This window comes from Corvus brachyrhynchos, unplaced genomic scaffold, assembly GCF_000691975.1.
Source record: "Corvus brachyrhynchos isolate BGI_N302 unplaced genomic scaffold, ASM69197v1 scaffold21, whole genome shotgun sequence".
In the NCBI taxonomy this organism is placed as follows: Eukaryota; Metazoa; Chordata; class Aves; order Passeriformes; family Corvidae; genus Corvus; species Corvus brachyrhynchos.
The window spans coordinates 5,068,892-5,086,542 of record NW_008236924.1 but is presented as its reverse complement, the minus strand read 5'-3'; the positions used below and the strand labels follow the sequence as shown (position 1 = coordinate 5,086,542).

General features: G+C 41.1%; 1 protein-coding gene across 2 annotated transcripts in view; it reads left to right on the top strand.

Moving 5' to 3' along the window:
• Window positions 1-17,651, top strand: part of CPEB4 (cytoplasmic polyadenylation element binding protein 4) — a 34,310-nt gene that overhangs the window by 10,381 nt on the left and 6,278 nt on the right. Inside the window, exons 2-4 of one of the 2 annotated variants that reach the window (XM_017728203.1) lie at window positions 608-689; window positions 15,438-15,461; window positions 17,300-17,473. In XM_017728203.1, the coding sequence (XP_017583692.1) occupies window positions 608-689; window positions 15,438-15,461; window positions 17,300-17,473 (280 nt within the window). The remainder of the gene's footprint in view (window positions 1-607; window positions 690-15,437; window positions 15,462-17,299; window positions 17,474-17,651) is intronic. The other variant, XM_008628995.2, reaches the window with a different exon arrangement.

The window sequence follows — 17,651 nt, the reverse complement described above, 5'->3', positions numbered from 1 at the left end:
AGGAATGAAATAAAATCTTTAGAGCCAATGTTAGAGAGCTTCTTGGACAGAAAAAAATTAAAATCAGGGTGGATTAATGTAATTGTATAAAATTCTTTCCAAGTCCAAATGTATAAATACACAGAAAGCATGGATATGTGAATAGTATTGGGAATTAGAGTGATTTTTGCCTCCCTTTGGGACCTTTTATGACCTTTTATGATACTGTAAAGATTTCAGAGATTACAAGAAATTTCAGTAATTCTGAATTTTCCAATTAAAATAGAGAAGTGCCAGGATATTTGATGTTGTCTTTTGCTTCTATAACATCAGATTTGTATGATGTGGGATTTATTTGGTTGAGAAAGTCTGACCTGTGCACGTGTTAAATGATGGCTTTGGTTAATAGGAAGGAGAAATATTTGGTGTTAGACTTCATTGGTTATGATAAGATTATTATAGATCAGGTTAATATTTAAGAATATTATAAATTTTAATATTCCTTTATCAGACTCCCTATGGTATATGGTTTTTGCTTAATTCTGCTGTGGTTATGTAGAAGAAAAGCGTAGTTTTTGTGTTTCAGGTGCTCTTGTTTAACACTGGCTCTGTTTGTGTTTGCTTGCAGGATCGCACGAGGACTTTTGACATGCACTCACTGGAGAACTCCCTAATTGACATAATGAGGGCTGAAAATGATTCACTGAAAGGTAAATTTAGACAGAGACTGTTTCCTGCAGTAAATAACTGGGGAGAGTGGCTTACTTAGAGTAAGAGACTTCAGTTTTGGTTAGGAAAAGCGAATTGACCTTGTTCACCTGATGCCTTTTTTCAGCTGCCCGAATGAAGCTGTTACAACACAGGAGCACTTGAGGGTGTCTGTCCTTGTCCAGAGCAATGCAGAACACAACCACAGGCTGACCTGTTGTGTTGTTTGCCAGGGGTTTTGATCAACTTCAGGAATCTTGTGCAGCTCAGCAAGAATTAACTTTTTGCTTAATCGGGTTTTCTTGATGAAGTCATAGCTTCTTCTGTCTTGGGAAGGAATAAGGTTTATCCATGTCCTTTTGAGAAAAACACAGAGTTTTTCATCTTTTTTTACCTTTTTGGAGCAATTGGGAAAGGAAAAGAGAGGTTGAAGTGACTTGCATTTGGGATTTATCTCTTTTTTTTTTCTTTTGTTTTTTTGCCAAAGGTGATCTTGCTTTGGAAATATCTCCGCTTACAAAGTATTCAAAGTATTGTCTGCACATAAAAAATGAATAGAAACTGCTTATGGTCTACAAGTCAGAGCTGTAGTTTCATGTCCTGTAGGATGAGTAATCCATTTCAGTTCAGTGGTTACTTGTATGAGTGCAGTAGTCAAATTCTCACACACACTTCTTATCTAACCACCCACTTTTGTTACCAGTCATGAGACCACTAAAAAAAAAACAAACCTGCTCTTGTGGTTTCTGCAAGTAAATTCCTTTTGATATCAAGGCTTGTGGTGGTAATGAAATCTGACTTGTTTTAATAGTGATTCTTGCTCAGAAGACCAGCCTTTGATAAACTGGCAAGAACTTGTGTTTGTTGCCTTCTCTGTGGTCTGGAAATGCAGCTTGAGTTTCCCATCCCCAGTGCTGTGCAGAAATTCAGTGTGGTGAGAAACACCATGAAATACTTCCCTATTGAAATGACGGGGAGAGCCTGATGTGGATAAAAGTGATGCCAAATGAATTAAAACCCCAAAATACCTTCCCTCCTTATGCACTGGGGAGCAGGCTTTTATTATTTCATTTGGTTTATGTTCTGTGTGGCAACATCCTATGCCCCCAGCATTGTATACAGAACCAAGAATGAGGTGCCTTTCCTTGACTGAGCACCTGGGATTTGCCCCAAAACTTTCTATCCAACCTTCAGGCAGTCCCAAACCAGGTTACAGCTCTGAAATCTGGCCCAAGGTGACATGGCCATAGAACAAATAAAATCTCCCTTTAAATCTGAATTTAACAAAGTCTGCTTCATATGTATTTATGGTCAGCTACTAAGCAAGGGTACTTCTGAAAGTGGCTTCATGTTTAGTTTAAATGCTTTGAAAAGGCTCTTTGCAGTTGAACTATTTCTTTTTGAGTGCTTAGCATGTTTTAAGAGTGATGGAATAAGCATGTCAGCAAAGAATACAAAGTTCTGACACGCATTAATTCCTGCTTTAGCCTGGGTGTTAATCCCCTCTGCAGAGTCATCTGTGGCTTCTCAAAAGTTCTGTGTGCCTTGTCTCACACTGATTGAAGCACAGGGATATCAGTGAGGTCCTGTCTGGGAATTATTGCTTAGATTCCTTGTGAATTATTCTGTTTCACAGTTGACAGTTACATAACTGTAGAGAAAAAAGCCTCAAAGCCGAGATGAGACACTTAAGTGACTCTACGTGAAATACTTTGTTGTGAAGCCTCATTTTTCAAGGATCTCCTCATCAAGAACATGAACTTTGCTTACAGTGAAGTGTGCAGTGCCTGAATTTGGCTGTGCTGCTCTGGCACAGCACTCAGTGACCGAGTTCCTGTCGTGTATTTAAGGAATGGATCTTTATTCAACCCAGCATCCGCTGTGCCGTGGTAACGCTGCAGAGATCATCCCTGAGTAGGGTGGGGTCTGGAAGGAGAGGAAATACCTTTAGTTAAACCAAGTGATACAGCTGGAAAAAAACTGTAAACTGCTGGGACAAAACATTCCACATCAGGTCTGGAGTGGGGCTCGTGATCACGAGCCCTTTGTGTTTATTTTCCGTCTGCTGTATCATTATGTCTTAACACAGATCCTGTCTCATGTTTTCTCTTTTCTTGCCCCATCTTTATTTAAACCTCAGATATAGAAATTTTTAAATAGGACAAATTATGGCTGTCAGCTCAAATCTTGTTTGCTGTTTCAAACACCTGCATTTAAATCAGCAGATCCATAAGAAGTTTTTCAGTTTGCATTTTAAATGGGTTAATCAGTGCACGCAGTGCTTTGAACTAAAGTTGGATACTCTCAGAAAGGAAAAGCTTCTGGGTTTGAGACTTTAAAAATAGCCTGGGCAAGACAGTAATAAAACATACTGTGGAGAGCAAGCTCAGAATGGCATGGAAATAATTCAGATGATCTAATAGGTCTCACTGCTATCTTGCGAGAGGTTTAATCCTGCCTCAGCATGAGTTTAGTGTGTAACACTAACAGCACCCCCTTCATATTGTCATGGACTGCCAGAGAAAGAGGTACTATGTAAAATACCCCTTCAAAGCAACTTAGAGTATGGGCATGATAATAGACATCAGTCACAGTTTGGAACCTGCTGTCTCTGGGAAATCATTTCCATCTTCAAATGATATGCTCAGAGCAGCAGGCTGGGAATTCTCTGATAAAATCATGAGTAGGAATTCTTCCAAATGTAACAAAATCCATTCACAGTGTGTTCTTCATGTCTGAGGTGATTAAGCTGTGCTAGGCTTGGATCTGTTTAGGTCAGTAATAATTACATTCTTAGGTTGTGTTGCTATATGAAATAAATAATATTTTCTGCATGAGGTTAAAAGGTGAATCTTACAGTGATTCAGTACACTCAGTATTACCTTTTAATGCTTTGAGGGGGCATTTTACCATTTTCTCCCCTTCTTTTAAGGTATATTTTTATCCCTGCTCAAATCCTCTTCCTTTGCTGAGCAGCTGCCATTTCAATATGTTATTTTTATCCAGCCCAGTGAGTGTGCTGCGTGCTGCACAGCCAATGTCAGCCTGCAGAAGCCTTTCCCTGGAGACTTAATTGCATCTTCTTTACAATGTACTTGGCCTCCCTGAGCTGAGCCTGGGATCCAGAGCCTGATTTTTGAATCTGGGTCTTCCAGATGGCAATTTGAGCATTACTGTAATAGTAGTAGATTGACTAAATATTTCCTTGTTAAGTGACACTGAAATGTCTTTAAATGCTTTATGACTGGTTTGCTACTGAAATATCCAATATTTCAGTTGAGAAGATCAGGTTATTGCCTGGAAATGATGCAAGGTGGGATGGATGAAAGCAGCAGGCCAGGACATCTGCTTCCAGCACTGCCAAGCACTCCCGTAAAATCTGGGTGTGAACAGCTCAGTGTCTGCAGGAATCCTGTGACTGTGACATAGTCTGAAAAACAAAACTTCTGAAAAAAAATGAAGGGTTTAGAAGTAGAGTAAGGTCAGACACTGAGAGGGTTAAACAGCAACCGTAAATTTTAGTTTTGAAAAGCCAGAATGCTGAGAAGTTGCACCATTCAGATTTCTCCAAGCAAACAGAGAGACTGAGCTGTATTTTAAAGCAATCACCAATCCCTTAATATTCACCTCAAAAACCATGGCAGAATTGAAGAAAATATGTAAACCTTATAAAATGTTCTTTGATGAAAGGGATCCAAATAGTTTTGAGAGCTTTTTTTGAATATTGGATAAGAATCTGAACTGGTTGTTTCTTCTCGAGCCGTATGGATTATGCAGCATGTTCTTATTAATGAAGTAGAATGGGACATTTGGGTTTCTGTGTGATCCTGAAAATTAATGAGAATCTGCTGAGAATCAGTCCCAATTCCCTTTAGGGAGGTTTAGGGTCCTTTTTATATGCACAGGACAAAATCTGACCTACTTTAAAATGTAAAGTAATAGGTTCTGAGGTTTTTCACAGCTGCTGTGGTGGTTGTACCTCAGACTTCTGGAGTGATCTCCTTGGCCAGAACCTAAGGGTTGCTCATTTGCAAGTTTTTAATGTATCCAGCTTCAAATGAAATGAACAACCCCTTCCTTTCAGGCTGCAGACAGTTCAGGTTTGCTTTCATTTTCTTTGGAAACTGTTGATGACTTACCGTGTGAATGTTTCATCCTCAGGATCTTCCTGAATTTTGCCTCCTGTGCCAGGAAAGGCTAATGGGATTTGCAGGCGTGAGTGAATATTAATTAAGAGGAAAACCAATTCTTTTACTATGTCACAATGTTGCAGAACTGGGTCTAATAGCACCAAACTACAGCCCATGCTGAGGGAGCTGGGATGGGGGAAATTCTGTGGGAATTTTATTTGAAATCAGCAGTTCCCATGCCTGTTGCAATCCACTGTTTTCAGGTGGGTTGAAGCAGGAGTAATTTTACTATTCTATATTCTAAAATATTAACAAGTAAATTGTTCAAATTTCAAGCAAATTTCTTTCCAATTCTGGCTAATATTCAAAAGTTTGGGGCAATACTCCATATTTTAATTTTTCAATTGAAGTGTTTGATGAATTATCCCTGCTTTTCCAAGATTTGGGATTCATCACAGCTGTTGTTTAGAAACAGCCAACAATCCTGTAAGAGAATGAAATCACCTGGGCAACAGGAAGGGGCTAAAATCTTCTGTTAATAAACACTAAAATCAGATTCACAGATCGGATTCTAATCTGCCATAGAAGTAATGGATACAAACCATAAATAATGTATGATTTTACACTCATTAGCTGTTACCTCATAAACTTCCAGCCATTTAAATGGACATTTGGGTTTGTGGCTTCAACGAAATTGTTTGGAAGAGATGCTGGATTTGGTGAGGATTAGAAAGGCTAAACTGGATTGGGAAGAAAAAAATCCTGTCTGAACCTTGCAAAAAAAAAAAAAAAAGGAAAAAAGGGGAATTCCCTTAGGTAGTACACAGGGAAGAATGATCTCTGATGAGGAAGGACTCCAGGAGCTGAGCTTGGTCAGTCTGAAGAAGGGAAGACCGAGAGGGGGATCCCATCAATCCATATAAATATCTCCAAGCAGTGTCAGAGGATGGGGCCAGACAAGAACTACTGAGCAGTTTAAACTTTCTGATAATACCTGTCTATTATAGAAATGCTGGTCTTGATAATGAACATATCAAATAATAATCAAATAACTCTGGTTTTACTTCACCCCTGCAGGGTTTTGAGGTGGGGAAACTTTGATTTATGCTCTGTCCAAAACGGAGCCATTTAGCACTGAACCAGAGGGTATTGATGTAACCACCCTTTGAGACCAGGAAATTCCTTCCCCTGCCACCTCAGAGCAGTACAAAAATCCCAGGGTTTTCTGATCTTAATCCAATTTGGGAATCAGTGTCAGGGTTCCTGTGAAATTCACTGGAGTAGACCTGGTTTTTTGTCCCGTCATTTCTCCCAGGCCCCTTGCCATGCTGTCCCATCTCCAGAGCCCGCGTGGAAAATTAAATGCCTCTCATACTTCTCAGACAAGATATTTCCTAGGAATGTATGTGCTGTAAATGATGTGGCAGTTAGAGCTCTTTAAAGCACAGCAAAACATGGAAGCACTGCTGAATATTTGCATGTCTAACTCGGTGATTTGATCTTCAGAAGTGGTACAGCCAACAAAATCGTTCTGAATGCCGTGACAGCAGCCTTGCTAATCTGATTAAAACCTTTCTAAGGTTTTCTTGCTTTCTTTTTTATATTTGTGGCTTTGTGAAATTAATTCCATCCCTTTTTTTTTTTAAAAGTGTGTTTAATCTTCTGCTTTGTTTAATATCACTGTCCACCAAGTGGGGTTTGGTTTGGTTTGGTTTGTTGTTTTTTTTTTCTTTTCTGAATTCTTGCTTTGATAATCTCTGACTATTCTGGATCATCTTCAAAGCAGCCTTTAATTTGGAGCTGTATTTCATGAGTGGTGTCTGTTCCTTGTTTTAGAAGACACTGAACTCTCCTGCTTCCCTTCCCAAACTGCTCAAAGTACCTGTCTTTTTGCTTTTTGCTCACTTTGTTCACTTTTTGCCTTGATGTTGAATCGTTTGAGTCTTTTGTTAGCCACATTTTCATGATCTCTGTCGTTGTGTTTGTGAGCCTTGAAATGGCATGAAAGAAGCAGAAAGAAAAGCCTGAAGTGCTTTTCTTAAGACTGGAGTTAAAGAAGAAATGGGTGCAATGAGAAAGGGGATGAGTTTTGAGAAAAAATAAGGAAGTGAATGCTGAGGTGTGAGTGTAAAAGGGAAAAATTTGGTCCTAAGAAAGTCATAACTTCTTTAGTTGTGGGCAGTCATTGCCTATACCCAAGAGTGACTAAAATCTGAATTTTTCATCAATTATTTAAGCTATTTCAAGAAAGAATCACGATGCACATAGAATTTGTGTATTGAGTATCCACTTACTTTAATCCAGCATTAGCTGGAATGGTAACAACTATTGCTGAGGCGAGTTTGAAAATACATTTTAGAGTAGATTTATCCATCCTTGGCTTAATGCTTTGTTGGTTGGAATGCAGATTGGTCAGCTGTAAGGGCAGGTTTTTTCCACTCCAGTGTTGATGGTTGGGCTGTCAGGTGAGTGGAGCAGTGACCTGCTGCCTCCAGAGAGGCACATGTCAAATGAGGTGCAGGTATTTCAGCTTTACTGAGAAATCCCATTAGCAGGAATCCCAGCTCAGCACTCAGATTGGGTATGAGAAAAGGATGAATGTTGTGCATGGAATGTGGGGATACTGATATAAATATGTACTGATATAAATGCTGCTGGTGCCTGGTCCTGTGCAGCACCTTTTGAATCCAGGCAGTGGAAATGGTGATTCTTTTAAAGCAGTGTTTTCATTTTCTCTTCCCATTTGGATTGGGTGTGGGGAAGTGTGTAGTACAGTTTTATCACATTGCTGGGAAATTGAGTGTCCTACCTGTGCCCTTTACTGGAAAAATGAAGAATGGGGAAATGTCACAGTACAGAGAGGTGAGTGTGCTTCATCGTAGAACCATGGAAGAGTTTGGGTTGGAAGGGACCTTGAAGCTCATCCGGTGCCACCCCCTGCCATGGGCAGGGACACCTTCCACTATCCCAGGCTGCTCCAAGCCCCAGTGTCCAGCCTGGCCTTGGACACTGCCAGGGATCCAGGGGCAGCCCCAGCTGCTCTGGGCACCCTGTGCCAGGGCCTGCCCACCCTCACAGGGAAGGATTTCTTCCCAGTATCCCATCTGGCCCTGCCCTCGGGCAGTGTGAAGCCATTCCCCCTTGTCCTGTCACTCCATCCCTTGTAAATAGCTCCTCTCCATGTTTCTTGTTGGCTCCTTCAGGCACTGGAAGCCACAATTAGGCCACCCCAAATCCTTCTCTTTTCCAGGCTGAACAATCCCACTTTTCTCAACCTTTCCTCATGGGTTGCTGTTGACTTGCTTGTGTTCCTGTTCCCTTCTTGTTTGGGAGTGAATTAAGAGGATGGTTAAAAAAGGAACCAAGGCCTCGTGTTGCATTCCAGGCTGTCTTGTGATCGTTCCTTCCACAGACAAAAATAAGTTGCTTTGAACCTATTATTGTACTTAAGGAACTCCAGGTTTAGATCTCACAGTGCAAATCCAGCTCTTGCAAGTCACATGCAGGTGATCCAGGAAAAAGCCTGGACAGAATTCCTGGTGCAGGAATTGGTGATGGGGTGGACAGATAGCAGAGCTCTTGGGGTGAAATGCTGCATATAAAGAGCCCAGGAACACAGTGATACAAACCATGACAGCAAAAAGGAGATTTGGGAAGGTTTTACACCTTTTCATAAGTTGTTCAATAAATTCTATACTGGGTTCAATAAATTATTCTTGTCACTTACAAAATAAATTTTATCTAGCAATTTTTAGCATATGACATCCTATTCCTCCCTTCCCTCCTGTCAGAAAATCTGTCATTAATGAAGCTGAAAGTCTGTCATTAATGAAGTTGCCACGTTTGAAGTAGTTTTGTGGCTGAGAAGCTGACTCCTGTAATGCTTTTCCTTCTCCCAGCTGCAAACTCTGCCTTTCATTTCTTATTTTTCAAGTGAATATAGTAACACTTGAAGTGTTCAAAAGATAAATGCTGCCAATTATTCCATATCATAAACTGGAAGATGTATTGAGGCAAAAGATACGATGTTTTTCTAACTTGGTGTCTATTCTCCAGCAGTCATACATGAATTTAAAATAAGCTCAGTGCCATGAGCAGTAGGGTGCCTGCTTTTCTGAAATACAGTATAATTCCAACTAACATCCAGTCTCCAGCTGAGGGTTGTACTCCATGATTTGCTCTTCTGCTTTTGGTTTCTTACCTCACACCCTGTGGGGGATCCTGGAGAAGAGTTATAATCAAATACATACAATATTTAAGGCTCCCACTTAAATTGATTTGCAGTATCCCACTGGAATATAATTGGAATTAGGGAACAAATATTGATCCCTGGTAGACAAAGCTGTCGCTGTGTCTAGGATTTGTTCAGGATTTATAGCAGGTTGGCTTGGGAGACTTCTCTGTGTTCTGCTGTTTGATAGCAAAGAAAACTTCAAAGTTACCTTTGAAGCTTCTGTATGTTTTGAGATGAAGGAGGCTGAATTGGTTTTGTCACCTTTCAGGAGTAGTTAAGTGATTGTTGAAATGTAGGAAAATCCTGTCTGGAGGTTCCTTCAGTCCAGAGGCCCCGGTGGTCTGACAGAGCATCAGCAGCAAAGCAGTGACCTGGTGGTAGGTCTTAAAGCCCTCCCACAAACTGAACTCGGGGTTTTCAGAGTTAACCTTTTTCATCCCATTTCCCCATCAGACCTAGGCTTGAACTTTGGAGTGCCCATCCCTGGAGGTGTCTAAGGAAGGCCTGGATGTGACCCAGTGCTCTGGGCTGGGTGACAAAATTGGGATCAGTCACAGGTTGGACTCGATGACCTTGGAGGGTTTTTCCAAACTCAGTGATTCTGGGATTCAGTAATTGCTGGAAGCATGTCCAGAGCTTTTTGGCTCAGTTGCCCAATGCAGTAGTTACCTTGAGCTCCTGACAGAGGTGGATTTGAAGCTGTGCTGGGCTGGAGTGGCAGAGTTGGAACCAGGATGTTCCTTCCTGTCCCTGCCTGCCGCTGCAGCCTGGGAATCAGGGAATCCCAGAATGGTTGGGGTTGTTGGAAGGGAACTCTGGAGACCATCCAGTCCAACCCCTCTTCCAAGGCAGGGTCACCTGGAGCAGGTGAGTTTGGAATTCTCCAGAGAGGGAGAATCCACGGCCTCCCTGGGCAGCCTGTAGGGAATGAGGGCCATCAGTGTGGGGGGTTTCTTCCCAAGGATGATTCTTTCCTGGCTGTAACTGCCCCATCTCTCCAGTGAGGCAGCTTTGCTTTAGGCAGATTAAAGCCCTGAAAACTTGCAGCTCATTCCACACGCCTTGGAAACAGTTGCTTTCATTTTCAGTGTTCCCAGCCTCTCCTCCAGCCCTGCTTATTTGATGTCGAAAGTTGTCAATGCTCCCTGTTCGCAGTTATTATGCTGAGAATCTGCTTTGTGCATTCACTCAGGTTCTACCTTTCTACCATGTGAACTCAATTAATTCAACATAATCACAGGTAAAACAGTGTTATTTACCAAAGGATTTTGTAGGGAGATTCTCCACAGGGTTTTTGAAGGAAAGAAACCTGTTTGCTTTTTGTCTGTCAGTTTTTTTGTGACGGTGACCTGGAATTGAAAATTAAAGCTTCTAGTCAGACTTGCACTTTGAGTGCTATGGAATAACAGAAACTTCATTTTGTTCCTGTTCTTGACAGAAGGAATGGTAAATACTTGTCTTCAGGCATCTGGCTTTACTTGAAATAAAGCATAATATTTGCATCTACAAGAGTACTCCTGTGTTTCAGCATTTGTTTGGACGTTTTGGACATAAGGTAGAGCTGTATTTCTTAACAACGTGTTTTTTTAAATCTCTTTTTACATTGTGTTTCTTGAAAAGTAAATTAGGAGGAAAAATACAAGTTTTGGCAACTCTGCTGCTTAATTTTGCAGAATCAGTAATTCCAGAGGTGCTAATCCTTGGTTTTACTGTGCAGCCAAATTTAGGCTCCTTTGCTGGTTTCATGCTGACTTTGACATTGCTGAAAGTGTGTCAAATATACATTCTTCAGATGTATAAATAGAGCTGCTTAATTTTTGTAAGACTGTTTTAAGATTAATAAAATATTATTGGGATATTTTTCATTCTTTGAAGTTTGGTAGCGTTTGAAATCCACAAAAAAAAGGGAACCTCTCAAATTCCCTTTTCATGGCTTGGTTTGGAAAACAATTTTTAGGACAGGGACCTCATTTGACAGTGTCAGAGGTGGCTGGGACTGTAAGATGCAAAGCTCTGACATGGAATACATTCACTGTCAGTATAGTTTTGTTAATATTTTGTTCAGTTTATTCTGTATTGACAAAATTTCTCCTGGATCAGGTGTCCTGGGCTGGTGCCCTCTGCCATGTATGGGCTGTTGTTCCACAGTCAGCACATCATGTGCTTGGAATAATTTGCCTGGAATGAGATTATGTGCCTGAGCTGGGCAATGTTTCTGCACACATGCAAATGTCTCACGTTAACACTCATGGAACTGGTGACTGATCCTTTTGTATTTTAGAACTGAAACCAAGGAATGCATAAAAAAGAGCACCTTTTTGCCTGCCTTAGAACCACAGAATCACAGAATGGTTTGGGTTGGAAGGGACTTTTAAGATAATTTAGTTTCATCTGCCTGCTGTGGGCAGGGACACCTTCCACTGTCCCAGGCTGCTCCAAGCCCCATCCAGCCTGGCCTTGGACACCTCCAGGGATCCAGGGGCAGCCACAGCTGCTCTGGGCACCCTGTGCCAGGGCCTCTCCACCCTCACAGGGAAGAATTTCTTCCCAAAATCTAATCTAAAACTTCTCTCTGTCAGTTTGAAGCCATTCCCCCTTGCCCCATCACTCCCAGTTGAAGACACACACAACTTTTTATGACATTATCTGCTTTTATGCTGAAAATGTGATCTAAGGCTTAAGTTAATCTCTATTAAATAGAAAGAAATACTTTGGTGTATAATACATGCAGGTTGGTAAGATTTCTATGTTCATTTAACAAAGTATATATATAGCTCTCTGCAAAATCCCTGCTTGGCTCTCTAATAGAAATAATTTAACCAAATGTGCATTAACCAGAGATGTTCTTTAGAATTCTCCCTTTTCTTCCCTTGGTTTGGTTAAGGAGATGTTTAGATGAGGCCAGTTTCACCAGGGAACAGAGGTGACCCTACAGAACCTCTTGTGGAATGCCCTCTTACCTGTGGCAGAAACATGTGATCCATTCCTGACATGTGGAACAAGTTGTGAAACACAAAGTGATGATAAAATCTCACTCTGGAGTTACAACCAGCCCTGCCTGGTCTCAAGGAGTAGTGGGGAGAAAGGTAGTAAAATATCAGAGTTCATGTTTTTAATGGCCTTGTGCACAGCGTTGTCAAGCTCGATATAATTGCAAAGTGAGTGTAAAAAAATGCAGGAATAAGGTTCTGCTGCTGTAATGGCTAAAGCAGATAGTGCTTCAGGTATTCTTCTATAATTTTAAACTAAAATTCAGGAAAGTCTAAATGTTTTCTCTGGTAGATTCAAGGATATACAGCTCACTTTTAGAAATAATCCTGTGGAACTTTGATTCTTCTGTTGCTGTACAAGTTAAGTTATAAGTGAAACAAAAGACAGCCCAGCTCAAGACTACCTTCCCAGTTTCAGTGAAAGCCTGAAACCCTCTGATATTGGTCATATTTACTTTCCAACATAAACAACATTGGTCACCAATGTTAATAACAGAGGTTTCAATATAGAGAAAACCTTATTATACCCCTTTAAAAGGCCAGGAAATCTGGCCTCTGACACTTTTCTCCATTTATATAATATTTAACAAACAGCTGCTGAAGATATAAATACAAAATACACCTGGAATCAGCAAGAACCAGGTGCTCAACCTGGGCACACTTTGTGCAGCACAAAATTGGAGCAGGTTTGGGGTTTGAGTGATTTAGGATCCCTGCAGCATTTTTTCAGGGTTTTTCAGCAGAATGTGTTTGTGGGGTTATACCCAAGATGCTGACAGGTTTTGTGGTGCTTCCTCTAGAGGGAAGAGAGCTCAGCACATTTAACTGTAGGTATAGACACAAAATATGTGAATTTTGAAACAGAAAGGAGAAAGGAAAGGGACCAGGAGCCCATTAAGTGTCTCAAATGAGGAGAAGACACAAACATTTGAGTGGGTTGCTTGTTCCTGATGTTCCTTAAAATGAAAGACAGTAAAAGCAGCAGATTTTTGCAAACGATCATTGACTTTCTCTATGGCTTTATTTCAGACACAGAAATAAAGGGAGGGCTGAGGGGACAAAACAATTGTAGCAGCTGCTAATAGCATTTTAAATTTCAGGCTGATTTTATTGGTGAAAACATCTCTGCAGTGGTTATTAATAAGCAGTTGAACCAGTTGCACGCACACTTCATATTTTTTAGGTTTTGTAGCAAAACTCTTGCTCAGATACCTCATGAGATAAATAAATCTTAGGCCCTTTATGCAATTATCTGAACTGAAGAAATGGGGAAGGGGAAAACAGCTTTGAGGAATCCAAACCAAGGTTGCATTTGTCTCATTTCTCAGCAAAGGATGGGCAAATGTTGTGATCTACAAATTAAACCTTTTCCTCTGGTTGGTGGCAGTTTAAGGCTTCATTTGTGCAGCAGCTTAAGCTGAGTACTCCTGTAGCAAAGCCTTCTCTTAATCTGAAATTCGGAGAGCCAGAGCTAAAGGGGGGACTCCGCTGCCTTCCTGGCCTGCCAAGAGAGCATTCCTTGCCTCAATGCTGTTTGTATTTCACAAAGTTTCACATTGTGTGGAATTAATGGCGTGTGATGAACTCTGCATTGAGGGAGCAGAGAAAGTTTGTATCTGTGCTGTGCTGGGGGAGTTTATAAACTGCGGCTCCTGAGAAATGTTTTGAAATGTCAGATGTTGGTATTTTGCGGCTTAAATGTGAAGCAAACGCAGAAAACAAGAGGCAAATTAAGAAGAGGAAGAGAAAAAATCATAGTATTTGGTTCTCCAAACCTAGTATTTGGCACTGGAAATAATTCCTAGCTGGTGGCTGAGTCTTTTTGGGGTTTTTTTGTCCTGGTAAAGGAGAAAAGTCCTCTTGTCTTGAGTGCCTCAGGTGGGGAAGCTGTGAGGAGTCCCTTGGTCTGAACTGTGGTCACACATCCACAGTGGAATCGTGTCTGTGTTTTGTTGCCAGGAGTGAGTGCACAGAGAGAAGGAGGCTGTGTGGTTTTGTCAGTAATTCAGAAACCACAAGCAGGATTTTTATGGCTTTATAGGCAGAGCTGGCTTTGAAAGTGCTTGATGTGCTCCAAAACATGCAAAGGCTGCTGGGCTCAGTCAGAGACACAGCAGGACTGCTGATGCTTTGTGATTTCCTTAAATTTCTCCTTTGAGGACTGTATCAGCATCCTGCATTTCTAAATTCAAAATCGATATGGAAAAACCATACTTGTAAGGGTCCTCAGCCCTTAAGATTCTCCCATAAAACCTTTGCCTCAAGAATATGCTCCAGTCCAAAGACCAGGGCTTTGTTATTTTGTGTTCTCGGTGTTAATTGTGAGTCTCTACCAGAGGAGTGAAATGATCTTATGGATGTTAAATAATCATGAAGTAAATTGGATTGATACAGTTTTTATTTGGAAAGAGGAAACGACTCCTGTATCGTTGTGGTTTACAAATATTTAAATGCTTAAACTAATTGTCGGCCTCAATTTTGAATGGGGAAGCAAAATCAAACACATTATGTGCTCAGAGTTTCTCACAGCACTTGCCAGGAAGAATCCAAGTTTTGAAAACACTTGGCCTGCTTTCAGAAAGAGATTTTAATGAGATTAAAAGAGAAAGAATGTGCGAGTTTGATTAGAAAGTTTGGCCGTGCTCTGACAATGGGTTCCTGCAAGCCAGCTCAGAAAATGCTGTTGTTTTTAGAGGTAGGATTGATTTGTTCTGAAACATGAAAAGTAGGAACCAGTGGGTAACTTGAATTATTCCAGCGCAGTGTCCTGGGTTAGTGTGAGAGAATCCATCCTGTTGGACACAGACTGCAGGAGTCTGGAAGGCAACTTCAGTGGCCCAGTTTTCCTCCTTGACTTTTCAGTTTTTCAGCTGGTTATTTGCCAGTCAGAATTGAACCAAGGATTTTGTGGGTTGTGCAAAGCAACCTGATTTCAAACAGAAAGTATGGCACCAATCTTTCACTTTCCTTGTGTCAGGGCTTCTCCTCCAGCTCGGGTGGAGAGCAGTGGTGGAATATTCTGGAGCTTGGCAAGGCAGAGAGAGCCTGGTGCATGAGGAAAGATCCATTTGCTTATAGGCACACCCCCAGGAATAGCTCAAATAAATAAATAAATAAATGTGCAAATTGAGGGCTCAAATTGCTTCCAAAAGTCTCTTTGATTATCCATATCCACTTGGTCAGCCTCCTGTCAACGTGTTTTATCAGTAAGTAACAGAGCTGGGCTGAGGAAGCCATGGGAGGGTGGGGTGGGGCAGCTTGTGAACACTTACTTTAAATGACCTGGATCTGCAAAGGCTTGAGAATCACTGAGTCAGTATAAAGGCAATAAAACGAGGTCTCTTGGTCCTTATAACAATGATTGAAAGGCTGTTTTCTTTCTCATTTAACATGCAGCAAGGACATATGGGAGAAGGCGAGGTAACAATATTCCTCTTTAATTTTCTAATGTTGACAATGTCTCATGGGAGAAATAACATTAAGTTTTTACTAGAGGGCAAAGTCCAAAATTTAAGCTTATAAGGGAGCAGTTTCACGTACGTTTACATAGTCTGCATGCCATAAATCAGCATTTTAACTGGATTAGGGAGTACCTGAGGCTGAAATGATCACAGTGGACATCACCTGTATGGTTTGTGACCCTGGGGGGCTGTGTTGCTGTGTTTGTGTGTGTGTGTGTGTTATGAATCCCAATGCTGGAGAAGTTTATTTTGGGAATTTTGGGTGCTGATGGAACATAAATACAGTGAGTGTCTGACCTGCTGGGTTCAGTGTGTGTGTGGAGTTCTCCAACAGCAGCTGAGGAGCCTGGAAAGGGGGTTTAAATTTGGGAATTGCTCCCTCCCAACAATACCTGCAGGACTGGGGTCTTAAGAGATGAAACAAATCACATGTGCAGCAGTTCCTTAGGGAAAAACAAGGTTTAAGTCAATATTACAATATTTTTATCATAGTAGGAATGAGGTTTGCCCAGCTACAGAAAGAGGCCTGATTATACTTGACTTTATTTTAATTAAAGGTGTATAAAAGATTCTTGAAATTTCAAATAAAGCAACCTGACCGAGCCTTCCATTTTTTATTCATATAAATTCTATGGGCTGTGGATTTTATTAATTTTTTTTTTCTTTCAGCTTCTTAGCTGTTTGATTTTTTTCATGGAAAATGTCTTGTGTCTTGGTCAGATTTTCTGGTTTTGAGATGTCTTCTTTTTTAAAATCAATTTCTTTCAAGGGAAGGAAGGAAGCAAGAACAGGATAAATTAACCTCACCAGTACATTTCTGTGGTAGATTGGGAGGAATCCTGAAAAAGCAGACACAGCGTATCACATCATAGGGAAAAGGAAATGTGTCCTAAAACTTGTAGCACGCCTCATTACTCACTTTCCCTATACACATTTATTCCTAAAATGCTCCTTAAATGAGTAGAAGTCTCAGTTTGTTGCGTAGCTGTCGAATAATGGAACTAAGGAGGGAATTCCTGGCAGGGAACAGCTCCTGTGCTCTATTTATGATATTATACAGTGGCATTTATCAGCAAAGAACCTTATTTAAAAGTAATGAATATTATTAAGGATTATCATAGAAGGATGCTGGACTGTGAGGGGAACATTTCTCACTTTACAACATTTTCTCTTAGAGTGAGGCCATTAACAAAACTCTGCTGGAACACTGAAGTAAAGTTGTAGGGGGGACAAAGTTTTCAGTCTTTGCAGTAAATGGGTTTTGCTGTTTTCATCAGGTTATTTTTGTTATTTACTAGTGGGTGGTTTATGACATGTTTTGATGTCAGGTAATTTAAATGTGTAATTTATTTAACTGGTAGGATTCTTGTTTTCCCATTTTCACCTTGAAATTGTATCTATTTCCTGTTCACTGGGAAATGGGATATATGGCTTCATATTGTGGGAGCCCCGGAAACAAAATTGGCCGTTCCCTTTTTATACTTCTTGAAAGAAACCTAACTGGAAACACAAAATATGATGGAAAACAGTCAGCTCGAGCACCCGTTAGAAATCCTGGTTTGTTATGAGGAGGAACCTTTCCTCTGAAATAATACATTTGAGCTGCTGGATGATACTGAAAACTAAAAGGGTGCAATGAAATCGAGAACATAACTGCTCATTCAGAGGGCAGATCACTCCCGGTTCTGCTGATGCAGCAACTGGTGCATTTTCCCCAATTATTCCAACAGTGTGTGCTTTGTTCTGTTAGTATGGTTTTTTTCCCCTGTTTCTCTTTTTTTCCAACCCCCCCTTCAGGTCAGTCCTCGCTGTTCCCGATGGAAGACGGCTTCCTGGATGACGGCCGTGGGGATCAGACCCTGCACAGCGGGTTGGGATCTCCTCACTGCTTCTCCCACCAGAACGGGGAGCGCGTGGAACGCTATTCCCGCAAGGTCTTTGTGGGAGGGCTGCCACCGGACATCGATGAAGGTAAAAACCTCACCCAGGGGAGTTCTGCTGCCTCAGGGACAGAACTGGGCTGTGACACCTTTTGTCTGCGAGCTCAGGGATGGGTGTTTTCCAAGCTTTGATATGGAAATGAATCTTTCACGTGTCAGACGTGAGATAATTCAGATGAGTTTAGGTTGTAGTGTTGTTCTGCCACCGA